The sequence below is a fragment of the Thalassophryne amazonica genome, chromosome 14 (assembly GCF_902500255.1).
Source record: "Thalassophryne amazonica chromosome 14, fThaAma1.1, whole genome shotgun sequence".
Classification (NCBI taxonomy): Eukaryota; Metazoa; Chordata; class Actinopteri; order Batrachoidiformes; family Batrachoididae; genus Thalassophryne; species Thalassophryne amazonica.
Window position 1 is genome coordinate 31,810,037 of NC_047116.1, and position 18,179 is coordinate 31,828,215.

The 18,179-nt window shown below is 40.9% G+C and overlaps 1 protein-coding gene across 1 annotated transcript; it reads right to left on the reverse strand.

Moving 5' to 3' along the window:
- Positions 1 to 893: 893 nt before the first annotated feature.
- On the reverse strand, positions 894 to 16,593 carry LOC117524247 (serine/threonine-protein phosphatase 1 regulatory subunit 10-like). The gene is given in 14 exon segments (XM_034186019.1): positions 894 to 1,134; positions 1,632 to 2,000; positions 2,072 to 2,197; positions 2,444 to 2,654; positions 2,838 to 2,910; positions 3,007 to 3,250; positions 9,991 to 10,134; positions 10,245 to 10,348; positions 12,744 to 12,849; positions 12,924 to 13,100; positions 13,195 to 13,246; positions 13,330 to 13,465; positions 16,225 to 16,311; positions 16,394 to 16,593. Coding segments are annotated over 14 exon segments (2,124 nt in total). The 5' UTR covers positions 16,546 to 16,593; the 3' UTR covers positions 894 to 991.
- Positions 16,594 to 18,179: the final 1,586 nt, after the last annotated feature.

The following is an 18,179-nucleotide window of genomic DNA, read 5'->3' on the forward strand; positions in this document are numbered from 1 at the left end:
ACCCATAACTTCTCTGGTCTGATGAGACAAAGATTGAACTCTTTGGTGTGAATGCCAGGCGTCATGTTTGGAGGAAACCAGGCACCATCCCTACAGTGAAGCATGGTGGTGGCAGCATCATGCTGTGGGGATGTTTTTCAGCAGCAGGAACTGAGAGACTAGTCAGGATTGAGGGAAAGATAAATGCAGCAATGTACAGACATCCTGGATGAAAACCTGCTGCAGGGCACAACTGCAACAGTCTTTGTGTATGTAGTTGCCATTTATTTATTTACACAAAAAAATTAATACAAACGTTTCAGACAATCTGGTGGTTCAGAGAGGGCCATGATTGTCTCAATGCAAAAAAATACATATGGAACATGCAAGGAGCACAAAAAAGGTAGTCCCACAAGAGACACAGAGGTGTACGTTTTCACAGAAAACACTGAGTTATGGGTGAGCACAGAACACTGATGAGGTGACGGCACACAGTGCTCACATGTGATTAGAACATTTCCACACCACTGTCACTGGAGACGCACAAAAGAAGTGGAGCTCATCTTCCATTCCTCACTGTCTGCTGATCGTTTTTGAAGGTGTGGCAGAGATTTTACTCCCCATGAGCACCAGAAGCTCCTCGTGGCCTTTAGAAAGCGCCCTTTTGTTTGTTTTTTATAACAATGCCAGGAAGTCTTATTAAAAGAACTCAGGCTTCATAAAAGTGTGAGATCAAATGTGATGGGAAGAGAAACCATTTGAAGGAAGTTACGAGTTGGAAAGCTTCCTGCTGGACTTTGTTTCCGTACAGAGTCTGAAACTCAAGGTCATGATCCTACAGATGGGCCGGCACAGCTGCGTCATGCTGTTTTGTGTTCTCCGTTGCTCTGGAAGTCACATCTTCAGTTTTTTTTGTGGGAACACTATTCACTCCGGAGTGGATCCTGCTCACAGAATAAGGTTCTAAGCTTCCGCCAGGCCTTCCACAGTGGCTTGCAGACAGCAGCACCACCTAGTGTCCATGCTGGTTGTTAACAAGGTGGTTTGGAGGCAGCGGTGGTCCATTGACACCAGGATGGTAAAATGCACAATTGTTCTCATAGCGACAGCTTCCCTTCATCATGAAGTGTCGACACACCTGCCTGTTGGACATGTCTGATAGAAAAACAGAAAACAGCATTAATGTCAGCAAACGCAGCACATCTTTTATTACACCTTTAAAATGCAACTGCACTGTGAAATCATCTACCTGGAATTTGATTGCGTTATTAGTGGCTTTTATATAATGGCTTGTCATGTCACGTGACATGAATTATTCATCCCATTTGTGTTACGTTGCATTTAGTGTGCAAATTTGGTTCCATATGTTTTTGTACCATTGCACACTGTGAACCCCGCTCACGCACACACTAACGGGGGCGGCGTTTAGCTAAACATGGCAGACTTTGTTTTGCTTATGGTTGACGATTTGAACAAGCTAATGGATGGTGGTAACACTAACACACATGAAAATAAATATAATCTTGGTCTGAGTTTGGCAAAAAGCATGTAGGAAATCATCTATGCCACTATTTCTGTGATAAATTCTCTACGTGCATGAAGTGTGTAACTCTTGTGTCTCTGCCAGCACTCGTCTCTTGAAGAGCATGTACCATTCATGTTGTTGAGTCCTTCTCTAGGACCTCCTCGGCCTCAGCCCCTGAAGCCTTGGTCAACCCATCGACCCCCTCGATGAAAGTGACCTCCTAGATGGGGCCCTCCTCTCATGGATTCATCTCCCCAGTAGTTGCTGGTTTCCCCACGACCTTGGTTTGGTGGTGGCCCCATCATGCGAGGGCCACCACCAGCATTGAAATGTGCTCCATGATTGTGGGGTGGAGGTGGGTGGTTGAAGCGAGAACCTCCAGGTGGGTTGTTGGGTGGGGAGCTGTTCATGGGCATCTGCATGTGAATGTTAATGTTGTTCATTCCCGGGCCATGGCCCAGCAAACCTGGATTGACGAGACAACAGGAAGAGCAATCTGTTGAAGACATCTGAAGCACTCAGGCAGGTTGTTATCAAGCTGTGACAACACAGTAAGTGGTGACTTACCTGGTGGGGGTCCATTTTGATTTTGGTTCTGGCTCTGCTGTAAGGAGCCCAGCAACTGCTTAATCTTCTCAGAGAAGTCTGGCTGCTTGATCAGTTCTTCTGTAGATTGGTTACCCTGAGCACCCAGTAAACAAGAACACACGTTAACAAACAACAGCCACTGTTCTATCCAATGACATCTTCACTGACACAAAAAGCTGAAAAACTGAATAATGTATGTGTGCGTGCCCGTTTACATTAAAAAAAAGAAGATTCCTGAATTGCCGATCTTCATTAGTGAGCTCTAACTAGACTTTCCACAGTGACCATCATAAAAAACTAAGCAGATTCCACCACCTGCTGTAAACTGTGAATGCAGTAATTTATGTACCGTTATCGAGGAAGGCAGCTCCTGTACATTCACAGTGGGGGTCTCGGGGTTGGAGACAGTACTTGTGGCTTGTGGGCTGCAGCAGTGGCTGCTCAAGTTAGCCATGCGGTTAGCCAGCACAGGGGGCAACTTGGAGGCTTCATTGGTGGCCATGGCTGAGCTTTGCTGTGGCAGTGTGTCCTCAACATAGCTGTCATCCTCTGTGGACAAGTCCTGCACAGAAACACAGACTGCTTAGTGAGGTGTGTGTGTGTGTGTGTGTGTGTGTGTGTGTGTGTGTGTGTGTGTGTGTGTGTGTGTGTGTGTGTGTGTGTGTGTGTGTGTGTGTGTGTGTGTGTGTGTGTGTGTGTGTGTGTGCGTGCGTGCGCGCACGCACATGCTGCACAGCATACTCACCTCCAAAGGGATAAGAGGTGGAGGGATGGGATCATATGGCTCAGGGTCTGGTTCATGAGGACTGTCAGGCACACTAAACAGCAGTGTCAAAAGAACACAATAATTAGGATCTCACAATTCTAAGTTTATTTGTAAGAAGAATCATTCTGTTTGCATCTGGCTCTCCTACCTCTCCTTGCTGAGAAAGATCTCCTGTTGGATGCCCATCTCACGGTCCCTCTGGGTGAGTTTCTCTGTGGAGTTAGTCCCTAGGGTAACCAGACTGCCAGGTTGTGTCAGAGGCATTGGAGGTGTCCAGGGGATCCTTTCTTCCATGGCATCGTGGTACAGCCAACAAGCCATCTCAAACATATGCCTATCCATAAGCTCACATTTAGCTGCCTCACCAAAGTACTTGATTTTATTGACATTAACTGTAGGCAAAGAAAAACAAGGATTATCCACTGCATAGGCTCCAAGGCCCACTGGTGCCAGTGCCCATCTCCAGAGAGTGAAGCAGGTGATAGTACGTAACTTCCCCTGTAACGGTCGCTAGTCCGACACATACAGTAGTGTTCAGAATAATAGTGCTATGTGACTAAAAAGATTAATCCAGGTTTTGAGTATATTTTTTATTGTTACATGGGAAACAAGGTACCAGTAGATTCAGTAGATTCTCACAAATCCGACAAGACCAAGCATTCATGATATGCACACTCTTAAGGCTATGAAATTGGGCTATTAGTAAAAAAAAAAAAAAAAAGTAGAAAAGGGGGTGTTCATAATAATAATAGCAACTGTTGTTGATGCTACAAACTCAAAACTATTATGTTCAAACTGCTTATTTAGCAATCCTGTGAATCACTAAACTAGTATTTAGTTGTATAACCACAGTTTTTCATGATTTCTTCACATCTGTCTTGTTGAAACACCCATTTCAAGGGCATGTCCTCTTCAGCATAAGGCAACATGACCTCTTCAAGTATTCTGACATATCCAAACTGATCCATGATACCTGGTATGCGATATATAGGCCCAACACCATAGTAGGAGAAACATGCCCGTATCATGATGCTTGCACCACCATGCTTCACTGTCTTCACTGTGAACTGTGGCTTGAATTCAGAGTTTGGGGGTCGTCTCACAAACTGTCTGCAGCCCTTGGACCCAAAAAGAACAATTTTACTCTCATCAGTCCACAAAATATTCCTCCATTTCTCTTTAGGCCAGTTGATGTGTTCTTTGGCAAATTGTAACCTCTTCTGCACGTCTTTTATTTAACAGAGGGACTTTGCGGGGGATTCTTGCAAATAAATTAGCTTCACACAGGCGTCTTCTAACTGTCACAGCACTTTCAGGTAACTCCAGACTGTCTTTGATCATCCTAGAGCTGATCAGTGGGTGAGCCTTTGCCATTCTGGTTATTCTTCTATCCATTTTGATGGTTGTTTTCCATTTTCTTCCACGCGTCTCTGGTTTTTTTGTCCATTTTAAAGCATTGGAGATCATTGTAGATGAATAGCCTATAATTTTATGCACCTGCGTATACGTTTTCCCCTCTCCAATCAACTTTTTAATCAAACTACGCTGTTCTTCTGAACAATGTCTTGAACGTTCTATTTTCCTCAGGCTTTCAAAGAGAAAGGCATGTTCAACAAGTGCTGGCTTCATCCTTAAATAGGGGACACCTGATTCACACCTGTTTGTTCCACAAAACTGACAAACTCACTGACTGAATGCCACACTACTGTTATTGGGAACACCCTCTTTTCGACTTTTTTTGGGGTTTTTTTTTTTTTACTAATAGCCCAATTTCATAGCCTTAAGAGTGTGCATATCATGAATGCTTGGTCTTGTTGGATTTGTGAGAATCAACTGAATCTACTGGTACCTTGTTTCCCATGTAACAATAAGAAATACGATAGAAGAAATACGTATACTCAAAACCTGGATTAATCTTTTTAGTCACATAGCACTACTATTATTCTGAACACTACTGTATTACTGCCCCAGCCAAGGCCAATACCCAGCTTGTCCAGAGACTCAACCAGATAGCGTAATCCGGGACCACACAAATATCTATAGATCCAAAATCATTACAATTATTCATATATTACCAACATTCCTAACTAAAAGGAATGTTGGTAATTATAATGTGATTAGCTAGTTAGTTAATTCCAATCTCATTTACAACCACCAAGATTTCTAAGACATCACCAAATTGAAGATTGTTATCCTAAGTGATGATATCCAGCTCTGTATATTCAAGGTGCGTGACAGCAGATGTATCCATCTGTATTGAACTCCCTGTTAAAATGTCAAGGTCAAGCAAATCTGACCTCTGGAAAGGTCTCATGTTGTAGTGTGTGTAAATAAAATGATTTTCTTATGTTTCAGACTTGCGATGTGTTCATCTCGCATCGTCACATTGGAACAACTGTGAAAATTCAGTTAATTATGAAGCACTAATGCTGATACTAATATCCAGGGAAGGAGATACAGATTTTATATTTATGGTAGTTTTGCCAAGAACGATATACAAATGATGTTATGAAAATAGACCAAGACTTTGACTTCCTATATTTGTCACATCAACATTATTGTGCATTCAAATGAATGCAACAATGTAAATAACAATGTGTCTTACTCAGTGTCATTGTTAATTTAATTCATAGTGTGTGAGCTCAACTCGGCACAACTCACCAACTAATCCATCACAGAAACTAATTCTTCACATTGTGCAAATTTGTATGTCGTGTTCAGAGTGTACTTAGTGTTTGGATCACTGTGACTTTTGCCAAGTTTAATAAATAGGGATGGGTATTGAGAAGATTTTATCGATACTGATACCGTTATCAGTTTGGCTTATTAATATGATTCCTTACCGATTCCCTTATCGATACCTCTTGTGAATTTTCTGTGTACCAAAACTAGACTTTACAGGTTTTCGATGTCAACAGGTTTTCGATGTCTTAAATATGAAATTTGTAACTGGATCTTTAATTACATCCTGACGTGCAGCCAGCTGTGCTGCACGTCAGGATGTAATTCATAAAGAATGCAGGATGTCTCATTTTGGGAGGAAAAAAACATTTTAGTCGATTGTAGTTTCTTGTCTGTATTATAGCGTTTGTAAAGAGGTGCCATTTTATTTAAAGCGGCGATCTGTTTTGAAATTATTAATTCCGACTGGACTCTGTCTCGACAGAGAGCCGCGCAGCGTTTGGAGCTGTGGCAACGGAACGGAGGACGATTCTCTTTTCTTGACTGCAACAAGACAAGAGTCCCAGTTAGTGACTTTAATCCACACAAAAGTGACTCATGATTAGCATATTTTAATGGCTTTGAGAGGGGGTAAGAAGCGAACTTGCCACTTCTGAAGAGCAGCGAATCAAAGAACCAACTAGCCAGCGGATCGGAGCATTGCTTCATTGGTTCACGCTTCAAACTGGAGTTGCGCTGCAGAAACGGTTGATTACAAACCCGCTGCAGGGTCTGTAATCAACATAGAGGAATGATCCTAGTTCTATTAAAATAGATATTTTGCCATTTTTGTCTATTTTTAAACGGAATGGTCATATGGTTATTATGGTTTTCCCAATTTCTAGTGACGCAACCAAGGTATTGCTCAATATTCATGAAGTGACCTAATCCCAAGATGTCCAGATCCACCCAAAATAGACAATGTGTCATGCTAATGTGTCTATTTATAATTATAAAAAGGAAGCTCAATAACAACACCATATTTGCAGCATATCATATTGAGATATGTAAGAATATATGGTAAAACATATGAATAACTGTCAACTGTCCATAATGGCATCTGGGTTGATGGAAAATGGCATATTTTGACACTTTTTCAAAATTATTTTTTTCAACATCTATAAATTTTTGTGAAAACAACCTGGTGTATTATTTAAATGTGTAAATACAGTATGTTCCATTATATCATAAACCATCATAGAAAATGTTCTATAGTCATAGCTGGTATTTTTTTGAATTCTATTTCTATTTTTTGAACTAACGAACGACATGTAAAATTTTGGGTTTTCTACCATTTTGAGGCCTTTGTGGATGGCAGATCCCACTAGATACACCAAACCTTCCAACATTTCCAGACTTTACACCAAAAGTTAGCCTGGCATGAGCAGTTTCAAATCTGTGAGGGATATAGGGAGCTCATTATTAACGTGCAAAAAACACAGTTTTCACGATGTGAAAAATTCACAAAAATTTCCAAATGCTGTAACATCAAATGTTTGCAAGATACAGACCTAATTTTTGTAATTTCACCATAGGTTTGTAATAGGAATAACGTATCAAACCGACAGAACAGAATGGAGGGGTGGCCTGGGAGCCTCTGGTCACTCCTCCTTTCTTCTTCTTTATTTAATTATTATTTATTTAATTATTATTTTCTGTGCTTTTTCTGCCTAATGTCAAGGGAATTTTCACAGCCTCTTTCACATAACAATGAAATTGTCCACATCAATTATGAGCACTGTGTGCGCAAACATGCCATGCCATGTCAGTTGCTCTTGTGGCCATATTTTCACAGCCACTCTGGATAGCATTCAGCGGACAGTCTGCTGCCATGCCTGCACATGTCTGGAGGACCCATTCAGTGAGATTTCACATGAGAAAATCATCGTCATTTTGCACAATTTTGTGTCTCCGCCTCCTCTCCACCAGTTGTGCATCAGTGAGATACTAGCCTTGCTACAATACTTCAAAACACACCCTGACTTGCTATTCGGGATGAAACAGGAAGGACTGATGCGCTGTGGAATAGCCCACTAGCTCCTTATACGTTTATGCAAATGCTCCATATCATCTTCTCTGTTGTTTTTTTTGTTGTTGTTGAGGCGTCACAGCGCCACACACAGGCCTGGCATATGTACCACAGCATTTCAGTGCCTTCATGTGGATGCAGATATTTCTTTAAATGGTGCTGTGTTAATGAAGCACTTTTTGAAAATGAAAAAAAAAGATCATATAAGGAAAGATCTGTTTCCATGTGGACAAGGCCTTAATCTATCAGCTCAATCAGTAATTTGCATAACATTTAAGCAAAATTAGAGCAGCTTTTACATTTGAGCACTGTACAAAGTGAAACTGACCTTTATCACCATTTTTTTTTTTACATTTTTGCCGTAACAGTCAGTCACAGTTAATCCAAACTATACATTTTTGGAATCCCTATAACTATACAAATGTGGTGCACTTTTCAATATGATTGAAGCAATATTAACTGTTGACCCCTGTGTAATACTTCATTGGCTACGTTTACATGCTGTTAATATTCGGGATAAGGTCAGTATTCCGGTTTCTGAATCATTAGAACCTAGAAGCACTCAGAGAGTGCAAACCTCCGCCAAGGCCATAGGGTCACTGACCCTAAAGAGATTCCCTCCTTGGCACAGTGATCTATTCAACAATTCAATGTTACAACCAAAACTATGATACATACACTTTTCTTTCCTGTATATTTGACATCCTTGACCATGAAAACATACCACTACAACTTGGAATCACTTTTATGTCTTTATTAGTTCAAACGTTATTGTATAATAAAAACGATTTTCTGGTAATGGCGGTTTTCTTCTGGATCTATAACATTGAAGCTACATCAAATCTGATGACACCTTACTGAATAAGTACAGATTCAGCTACAATTTGGTGTTAGTTGTGCATCTCTAGCTTCATTTGTCACCTCACACTGACACATTTTCTATTTTCCCTATATTTTTGCATATTCTGGATCACCAGATCCGGAATCTGGATCCGATCATCACCAAACTTTGTTGTTTGATAGAACATTTGACTATGTTACACCCTAATTTTTTTCAAGCCTTTCTGCCTTGTTTTTGTGGAGTTAGAAACTAGAATGTCAAAATTCCCCCTGTCCCGCAATTGTGAAGAATCCTTTAAAAAATTCCTGGATCCGGATCGTGATCCGGATCACCACTAAAATTTAATCACTTGTTCCTCTTGTCATTTCTAACCACTCCACAAAATCTCATCAAAATCCGTTCAAAACGTTTTGAGTTATCCTGCTGACAAACAGACAGACAGACAAACAAACAAACAAACGCGACCGAAAACATAACCTCCTTGGCGGAGGTAATAACTCATTTACATGCTTAAGCAGACAGAGTTACTCCTGTATACATGGTCATTGGTATCATTTGGAATATCCCCATCTAAACAGCGATGCACGTCTTCCACCGGTGCTTGATTTGGTCTGGGGTTCGTGCAAATCCTGCTTCGCGTAACCTTTCGGCCACCTTCTTGTAAATGTCGCTATCTCGGTACTTTCTACAGTCAATAAAAGACATTATATTCATGTCTTTCATGATACTGATGAAGTACTCGGTTTCCTTCTCGCTCCAAAAGTGTGGTGCTGTGCTGCCGCGTCTGGATTTCCCCATGCTTGTTTACCTCTGCTTCTGTGGTGTCCGGTGGGTTGCGTGCGCCGCATACAAGTAGTTGACGTATTCAAAAGACAAAGATTCCTTGCAGATAGGACATGCGCAAAACACAAAATAATGTACCTTTCTATGGGGATATCCCGATGCGCGTTTATATGACCTGATATTCGGGTTAGAAAAGGAGTAACCCAGGGGTCATATTCGGGTTTTTAAAAAACGCAATATGAGCATATTCGGGTTTTTGCAGGTGTTTACATGGCCGTGCGCAACCGTGTTATTGCTAATATTGCAGTTATAAAAGGGTTATGAAAGGGTTATTGGTTGCATGTAAACGTAGTCATTGATCCCTACCTGGCTACAGCTGCCATCCTGCAATGGCCACATGTTTTTGTGTAGGTCATGGTACACTGAGGCTGGATTTTAAAGTGCACATCTGAACTAATTAGGTTAGAATTGACTTCAGGCTAATGTATTAAAGACAAAGTTGAAATAATGCTGGAACCTTCTTGCTGTAAGCTAACCACAAATCCCCCATGCTGCTTACTTATGGACTTGACTGTAATACTACAAGACTATGCATTTACTATATGCACTGCAGTATTTTCCACAATTATCTCAATATGACTTCTTTTACTCGTGCAGGTCTTTTTTCTACTGGTTGGTGTCAAGATGTTCAAATGGGTTACACACACACAAACAAAAACATATGTGTTGGGAGAGCATGTGCATTCTGTAAATTTTACCTCTCTCAGTCACATCAAGGTCAAAATAGAAGTAATGTTTTAGCTTCTCCTCCTCTGCCCAATGAACTGTCTTTTTCGTGTTACCCTTTACAGTCAAGTTTTCTTCTTCACCTCGTGGCTCTGCCAAAGCATTTGGCTTCTCACCTAAAAACCACAAAAATAAAGAAACAGATGGCGTGATAGTCTTTTCTCAGCCCAGTTGTGTAAAAAAAAACAAAAACCTGCTGGTGTGCACGTATCAGCTGAAATCTTACGATGTGCTGGAATGGTCTCCACTTTAACCTCTTTGGCAGCATTAGAAGGAGTATTTAGGGGCTTGTATTTCTTCTCCAGATGAGGAGAGTCTGATAGACTGGAGCTGCAAATTGAACAAATTCAAGGAACAAGTGAAGAACTTTCATTTACCAAGTAAAATAATGCTGGATAGGTGGATGTACAACCAACCATATCACCAGCACAGAAAAAAAAAAAAAACATGTGGCCCATCAAAAGGGCTGCATGATTACAGGAAAAAGCCAAACTTTAGTTACTGTGTGAAAGACTGATTTGTGATACAGTGAATGAGTGTTCTTATAATGCTGCAGTTAGATCCAGAAGTACTTAGACAGTGACCATTAGTGAAATCCTTCCACAATGGAGTTAAAATTAAACAATCAGCATGTTCTGATGGTGTTGAATTTCAGCTTTAATACACACACACGTAAAGCACATTGATATAAAACTCAAAATATCCACTTAAGGATAAAGTGAAAATAACGTAGTACCACTTTCACTCAGCAGAGGGCGGAGTATATTTATTGTATTGTATTAAAAATAGACATTGGGATGAGGGGTCTATTAAAATAGAGCAGGGACAAGAGTTGTGAATTAGTTGAAGCTATAAACTTTTGTGCATTGCATCAGTTGCAGACATTGCTTGATATATGTTGACTGCACTGTCCCTGTCAAATAAACAAATAAATTTAATTAATAACAGCAGACTGTGCGAAACTGCCCAGGAGATCAAAGTGAGCAATGATGAATTTGTCAAGAGTGGCAGCAAAACTTAAGGAAATGAGTGAGCCTTCATTGTATGTGAAACAGCTGAGATACACTGACCTTTCACATTTCTAACAAATGCAGCCTGAGTAGGCTGCAGACAAGTGTCCTGGAAGGACACAGTGCAGGCCCAGTGTAAGCGCCGCTTTAGTTACCGTCCACTTGACACACTGAGCATGGAGGAAAAAATGGCTCAAGGACAGGAAGTGTGCACTTGCCTGATGTGGCTTGGCAGATGTGATATATGAATGATGTTGCCGCTACGCAACCATAACAAAATACGCACACTCCCTAATGCTAACCATTTCTTTTTGACTCCACAGTGGTGGTGTACAGAGGCCAACTGTGTCACTGTCCAAATACTTATGGATCGGATCGCATTTGCTGTTATTTTCACATTTTGGACCAGTGGTCTTGCTGCCTGACGTACAAAATTTTCACTATGTGTGAGGTTTTTTTCTCTTCCTAGGATTTTAGAACAGAGTACTAACCTGGCAAGATGAAATTAGGTGGCGCTACAAACCAGCTGTTTAAGCAGACTGTCTATTTGCGGTAATTCTGACATTTTTTGGTGTGATCACACAGTTGTTGATGCACAGGAATACCATTTACAGGCACTGCATTAATTTATTTACAGCAAAATCATTTTAAGGAAGACTACAGTGTTTCCGCAAGAATAACTTTGTTGGTCCAGTGATCACGCTCCACCAGAACCCACTCGCCACAGCTCACCGAACACCATGTGGCCACTGGCATTTTAACATCTGAAGCATGAATAATATTTTTTGAGTTAATGTGGCTGAGAGAAACTATCAAACTTAGTACAAATCTAAACAAGAAGACTTCAATGGCTGATCAGGAGGAGGAAGTGATGGCTTGTAACCCAATAGCTGTGAAGGCAGATGATGGCTGCAGCAAGTCCTCAGACACCAATCGTCTAGGATTTCCCAACCATCGGGCCAGTTTAAGGATTTGTCAAGGACTGTGCGTTTGTTGGCGAGCCGACGCTGCAATCCGTCTGCACGTCTTTCATTAAAAAAAATCTCCTTTAACAGTGGAATATCCGGATAAAATGCTGAAATCGACTTCTTCTGAAACGTCTCTGTTCTCTCATGACGTCCTGGATCAATAGAGCCTGAAATGTGGAGGTTTTCAGCTTGAAACAGGCTGATGATGGTGCCTGAGAGCGCTGCACGACGTCTCGCACCGTGGGAAGTCCTTAAAGCGACAGTATCACCTCAAAATCTCTCATCAGCCGTTAAAATTTTCACTGAAAACCAGCTTAATTTTTCGAACCGTGTCCACTTCGATGTGTCTCACAGGTTTAGAAAAAATTTTGATCAAACAAAGCGCCAGTCTCTCAGCAACTTCTCAGACAAAGGAATTCCGACGAGGGGCTGGACGACTCCTCCCACAAGGAGTGCTCACAGGCGAATGACGTCACCAACAGGCGTGGAAAAACTCACGGATGCGCACAAGGGTTCAAGCATGTCTGACGTAAAAACATATGAATGAAATCCATATAGTTTTTGAAAAAAATAAAAAGGACCTATACTTTATGGACAGACCTCGTATAACCAGATTGCAGATATCCTATCCGGGAATAGACCAAGAGACGTGCTTCCTCACCACAATGACGAGCACAAATCTAAAATATTTGACTACAGCTGACAGCTGTAACAGGGCTCAACCACCAGGTGGTGCTGTGCTCATACCTTGGCCTCTTGAGACCTCGAGGCTTGATGTTGGACTTGTCTCCCAGCTGTGGAGCAGTGGGCGTCTTTTTAGCAGGAACAGGACTAGCAGTTTCCATCTCCAGTCCTAAAGAAAGCACAGTCACAGTCAGTGGCACACTTCAGGCGTGGCCTAGTCACTTCCTGTCACTTTAGCTTTACCTGTGGAGCGAATCTTAGCATGGCTGGGTGCATGCGCTTTAGGTTTCTCCCTCTTCTTCTCCTCTCCAGTCTTTTCCTTCATTTCCCGCAGTGGCACCTTGCCACTACCTGAGACACAATGGGAGCGGATTGTGGCCATCCAGCCATCCACTAGCACAGACGCCAACTTCCTCAGGTCTACAGGAGAAGAAAAACAGCTATAAAACCAGCAAATCCATAAAACCACAAAAGTAGCTAAGGTTGTAGTTTTATTTTAGTAAAGGAAACTGACCTTCAGTCTCTGCAGTCTTGCTCAGCTGCTTAACCAGCTTGGCTGTGTTGTTCTGGGGGGACAGGACATTAAAAACAGAGGTTAGGTCAGGCGGCACACCAGAGGCTGGTCATAGAGTGGAAAAGAAGACGGTACCTGTTTGAGGTGATCCACCTTGAGAGGCAGCTTCTGCAGGGTGAGCAGGATGAGCTGCAGCAGAGGCGTGTTGTTGCTGGTTTTGGAGTCAGTCAGCCAGGAGTTCAACAGCCTGTAGCCTCCAACCTGGACAAACCTGGAAAAGGTCCGACAGACACTTTCATGGCTCAAGCAAAACTACAACCATATATCACCCACAAATCTTCACGACTTTAGAGATCTTCTTTAAACTGCAGTCCTGCTGTGTATTTCAGTGTTCAATAAACATCAACAGGGTTCTTGTTCATGTCAAAGAGGTATTAAGATGGAAAATGTACCACTGGTTCCCATAACCCTAAGTATGGTTACACCTTAAGCAACTTGAAGAACTTGAAGTATTGCCGCAATCAATTTTCTGTACGGTTGTCAATTTAAAAAACGCTGCATCAGTCAAAGCTTTCATCAAAGGCAACAGATGTCACAATCTGACATCTGTTAGAATTTTGATTCCAATCAACATAAAGGTAGAAAATGACCCTGCACCTCCTCCAACCTCAAATACACATTTGGTGCAGACTTGGGGCGTCACATTACATGTATTTGTATTGAGCTGTACAGTATGCACGTGACGGTTCAGTGCACAGAACCACACACAGAATACACAGTTCAAAGCTGCACAGTATGATTATGCACACACGTGTGCATTTGTTTCCAATGAGGGGAGATTGCTGGGGGGGGATTAGACGGTGATTCCAAAAGTTTAATTTAACCTTTATTTAACCAGGTTAGTCCCACTGAGATCGAGACCTCTTTTGCAAGGGAGACCTGCACAATTATGAAGTTTCCAATTCACCTAACATGCATGTCTTTTAAATGTGGGAGGAAACCCACACAAAATATAATTTCCAATAATGCCTTTTGATGTGTGTTTTGGTTAACACGCAAACATTCAGAATTAGTGTGTTACTTTAAACGATATCTGCGATATTTTCACTTTGTAAAAATGACAGGGTTGCAGTTAATGTTGAGAAACTGAATTAGTTTTGATTGAACCAATGAAACCATGACTGAAACTGTTTTTTTTTTCCTCTGGAGTTTCACTCATAGTTTCATTTATAAACAAAACTAATTCCGGACAGTTTATCAACATTAACGGCAGTTCTCATTTTTCAGGGTGGTAAAAATGTTCAGTTTTGGTGACATTCATCCTTGACCCAAAACACATAAACATACCAAATGGCAAATGTCAGCTTTCCCCAGTTTGTGTGTGATCAAAATTGCACGCACGCAGAGCATTTTGTCTTTTCTGCATTCTGATGTAAGGGTGTGCTTTTAATTTGACAAACAGAGACTGTGACGGAAGACATTAAAAGAACTAACTTTACTTATGGTACTGGTGTCGCAGACAGAACGGTCTCCAGAAAAATTGGGCTGCCCTGCCTTTACTGGGAGCATAACACTTAACTAAACTGACTGAACCAACTGAACTACAAAACAGAAGAAATCAGTAACACTAATAACACTGTTAAACTAACATTAACCACAATAACAACATTTAAAACCCCCAACCCTGAACTCCCATGGTGCATTGCAGTACAATGTCCATTGTTTACTGGTTAGCTAAAATCACTAATTTCTCACAAAATATTTGTCCAATTTTCCATTTTTGCAGCATTCATCCGTGACCCAAAATATATAAACATGCCAAATGCTAAATGTCAGCTCTCTCCGATTTTGCCATAGTCACGCACGCATGCACGCACACAGAAGCCAACTAGCTATTATAATATAGATAAGTAGGAGCATTATGAAAAATGTCTTTAAAAGCAGAGCTTTAATCAACAGGTGTGGTAGAGGGTATGCCCCCCCACCATACAATACCCTCTTTCCATCTGGATGTGCCCCTGGTTTGCTGTCTGAGCAGGAACAATCAAAAATTGTGTATGTGGAAAGCGTGATCTGATTGAGAGGCAAGAAAGTTTCATGAGCACATTTTATATTATGTTGTCATCAAAAAGAGATTTTAGGTGTATTTTGGGTGGAGGAGAATGTTAGTGTTTGTTGTTATGCGTTGTGGGTCTACAGCTGTGTTTTTAGTTTAACCACAGCTAAGACACTTACAAAGTCTGTGCAGACTTACAGACTCTCTCATCGCTCCCAGAATCACAGAGAAATCATCTACAGCTGCAGGTTGTCGTGTGGTGGAGAACACATTTGGAATCTTGACTCAAAGGTAATTATTTTAATATATATGCTGTAATGGATTGGTAACACAGTTGCATTTTTATTCCTTCTTATGAATCAGACAATGTATCTGTAAAGTTATGTTTGTCATAGATGTAACATCTCATAATAATCTAATTTCAGGTTCAGATGCCCTGCGCGCAATGAGACAAGGTTACTCAATGGTACGCAAGATTGCACGCCTCTCTAGTGTGCAAGTGATTATCGGATATCTCAATATGGCGAATGGTCTGAAATTCAGTGGGGTGGACAGGAGCGGCTGTGGGACAAAGAAATTAGTCCAGTTCTGGCCTAAAAAAAAAAAAAAAAAAACACAGCAATGCAAGGCCCTTCTTTAAATCTGTGTCTGGCGCCAGACTGGTTTTTGGGAGAGCAATTCTGCACCTCCTGAGTGAGGGTTACTAACTCATTAGGATCAGTCTCCTTTGCACAGACATGCTATACCAGGGTGTTTGGACTTAAATTTTCAAGCAAAACCAGGTGCACATGCACCATAACATCTGTCAGTGATGACTGAGGGATTCTGACAGCAAATATGTTCACCTGAACCCAAACTGTCTGTGTTGTGGATTTTTATTCATTTATTTTATTTTTGACTGCAGTAAATCCACATTAAGGTTCCCACATTGATACATATATGTTTATTTGTAGAAGAGCAAATGTGGGACGTACCTGTTAAGAATGTCGTGGGATTGTGTCTGCAGCAGAATATTCAGGTACATACACCTACTGGTCGTCTTGGTGGAAGCTTCCATCAAACTGTAATACAACAGATCAAGAGGTTACCAGATGATATAGGTCATGATTCAGCAGCAACATATGGCTCATTTTAGCTTCTTACCTGAATACTTTTGGGACACCATCGAGGCTGCACAGCTCCCCATCATTCCCCAACAGAGCCTCCACGCCCTTCGGAATCTCAGTGGACTCCATAGGTCCCCCTGCCATATTTGACAGAAACAACTCATGGTTACAACTTGCACTGTAACACATTTGGCATGAACTGGACACTTTAAAATGTCATCTTTAACAATCATTATTTGCCTACTATTTGCCTGGGGGCGCTGTTTCAATAAAGTACAATAAGAACAGTTAATTATTCATGCCTGGCTCCAACTAATAAATGTTTTTTCCAACGTTAAGTCCAAAATTAAGTCCATTTGAATATTTTTTGATGTTTCTGGCCAACATTAAGCTCTGTGCGTGTGTGTGTGTGTGTGGGGGGGGGGGGGGGGGGTGCGATGAGTACCATTAAACAGACTAAGAGGTAGATGAAAACTCAAACCCTGTACTGGAATACAAGAGAGATTTGACAGAAACAACTTTTTAATAAACATAATTCTGTCACAATGGAGCTCCAGCATGCAGGTGCTCTGTAAACTCTGTAAATCACTCTCCCTCACAATGTAAGCTATCCTCCTCATCTGAGTCTCCCGAAGTAACCTCCTGCAGTACCCAAGGTTCCTCCAAAACACACATCCAGTCGTCACTTTAGATCATGAACATATATAAAGGGGACTTACTTTTGACCTGGATACAACGACCCCTCAGGAAAGGTTATTATAGATTTTCGTGTTGGCCCCTTTATGCTGAGGCTGAACACTGAGGACCAGTTTGGACAAACCTGGCTGCACCCCCATGAGTGATCATACAAATCAGCATAAGTTCATTAAAAAAATTAAACCACCTTGTTAAGTGTTAACACTAGAAAAGAGATATGATTTAAGTTAAATCATATCAGTCCAGCTGTGCTGAATCCTTCAAGGTAAATGTCAAATGATTTAACATTAATTTATTTAAAATGTTGTATTTTATCAATATGCTCAAAGACCACTAGGGGTCGCTCACAGGCCGTCAGTGGTCCACAGATCACTCTGAGAATGGCTGATCTGAAGCCTTCTTGTGCTTTTATGAGGTAATTTAAACCAGAAAATCCTACATTTCAGTATTCAGTTGTGCAGAACACAAAAGCATGAATCATTGTTTCAGCATCTGAAACACAAACTTCCAGTTTTCAACATGAGAGACATACACAAAAACAGGCAGGTCCAGCTGCAGGTCATCAATATAACAATGAAAGTCAACCTGATGGCTCCAAATAATCTGACTAACAGGTGCAACATGCAAAAAGAGCAGCAGTGGACCTAGAAAACAACCTTGAAGTGCCCCATACTTTTCTGTGGAAATTTAGAGTTTTGTTATAAAATAATAATTTAAAAAAACACACACACTGAGTTTGACCTGACAGGTAAGATCTCAGCCACAAAAATACTTGACAAAGAAAAAAACAAAATAATTTTCAGTTTTTTGCAACAAAATATAGAATGACTGCAACAAAAGCTGCACTAAGACCCATCAAACCACACAAGAGAAATGCATGATGATTTATAACACACCCGCACACATCAAATTATCAAAAATATTAATTTGCAGTGTTAGTATCGTTACATCTGAATATTATATTTCCAAACAATTAATGGTTTACTCACTGCTAAAGGTATTATTTGTCACTTCTGATGTTATTTTTCTCCCAAAATTGTCCTCTCAACAATTGTGGAAGAAAAATAATCAAAAATTAAGTGTCTTTGGTAAATAAAAATGATTTTTGTGAGGAGGAGTTAATGCTG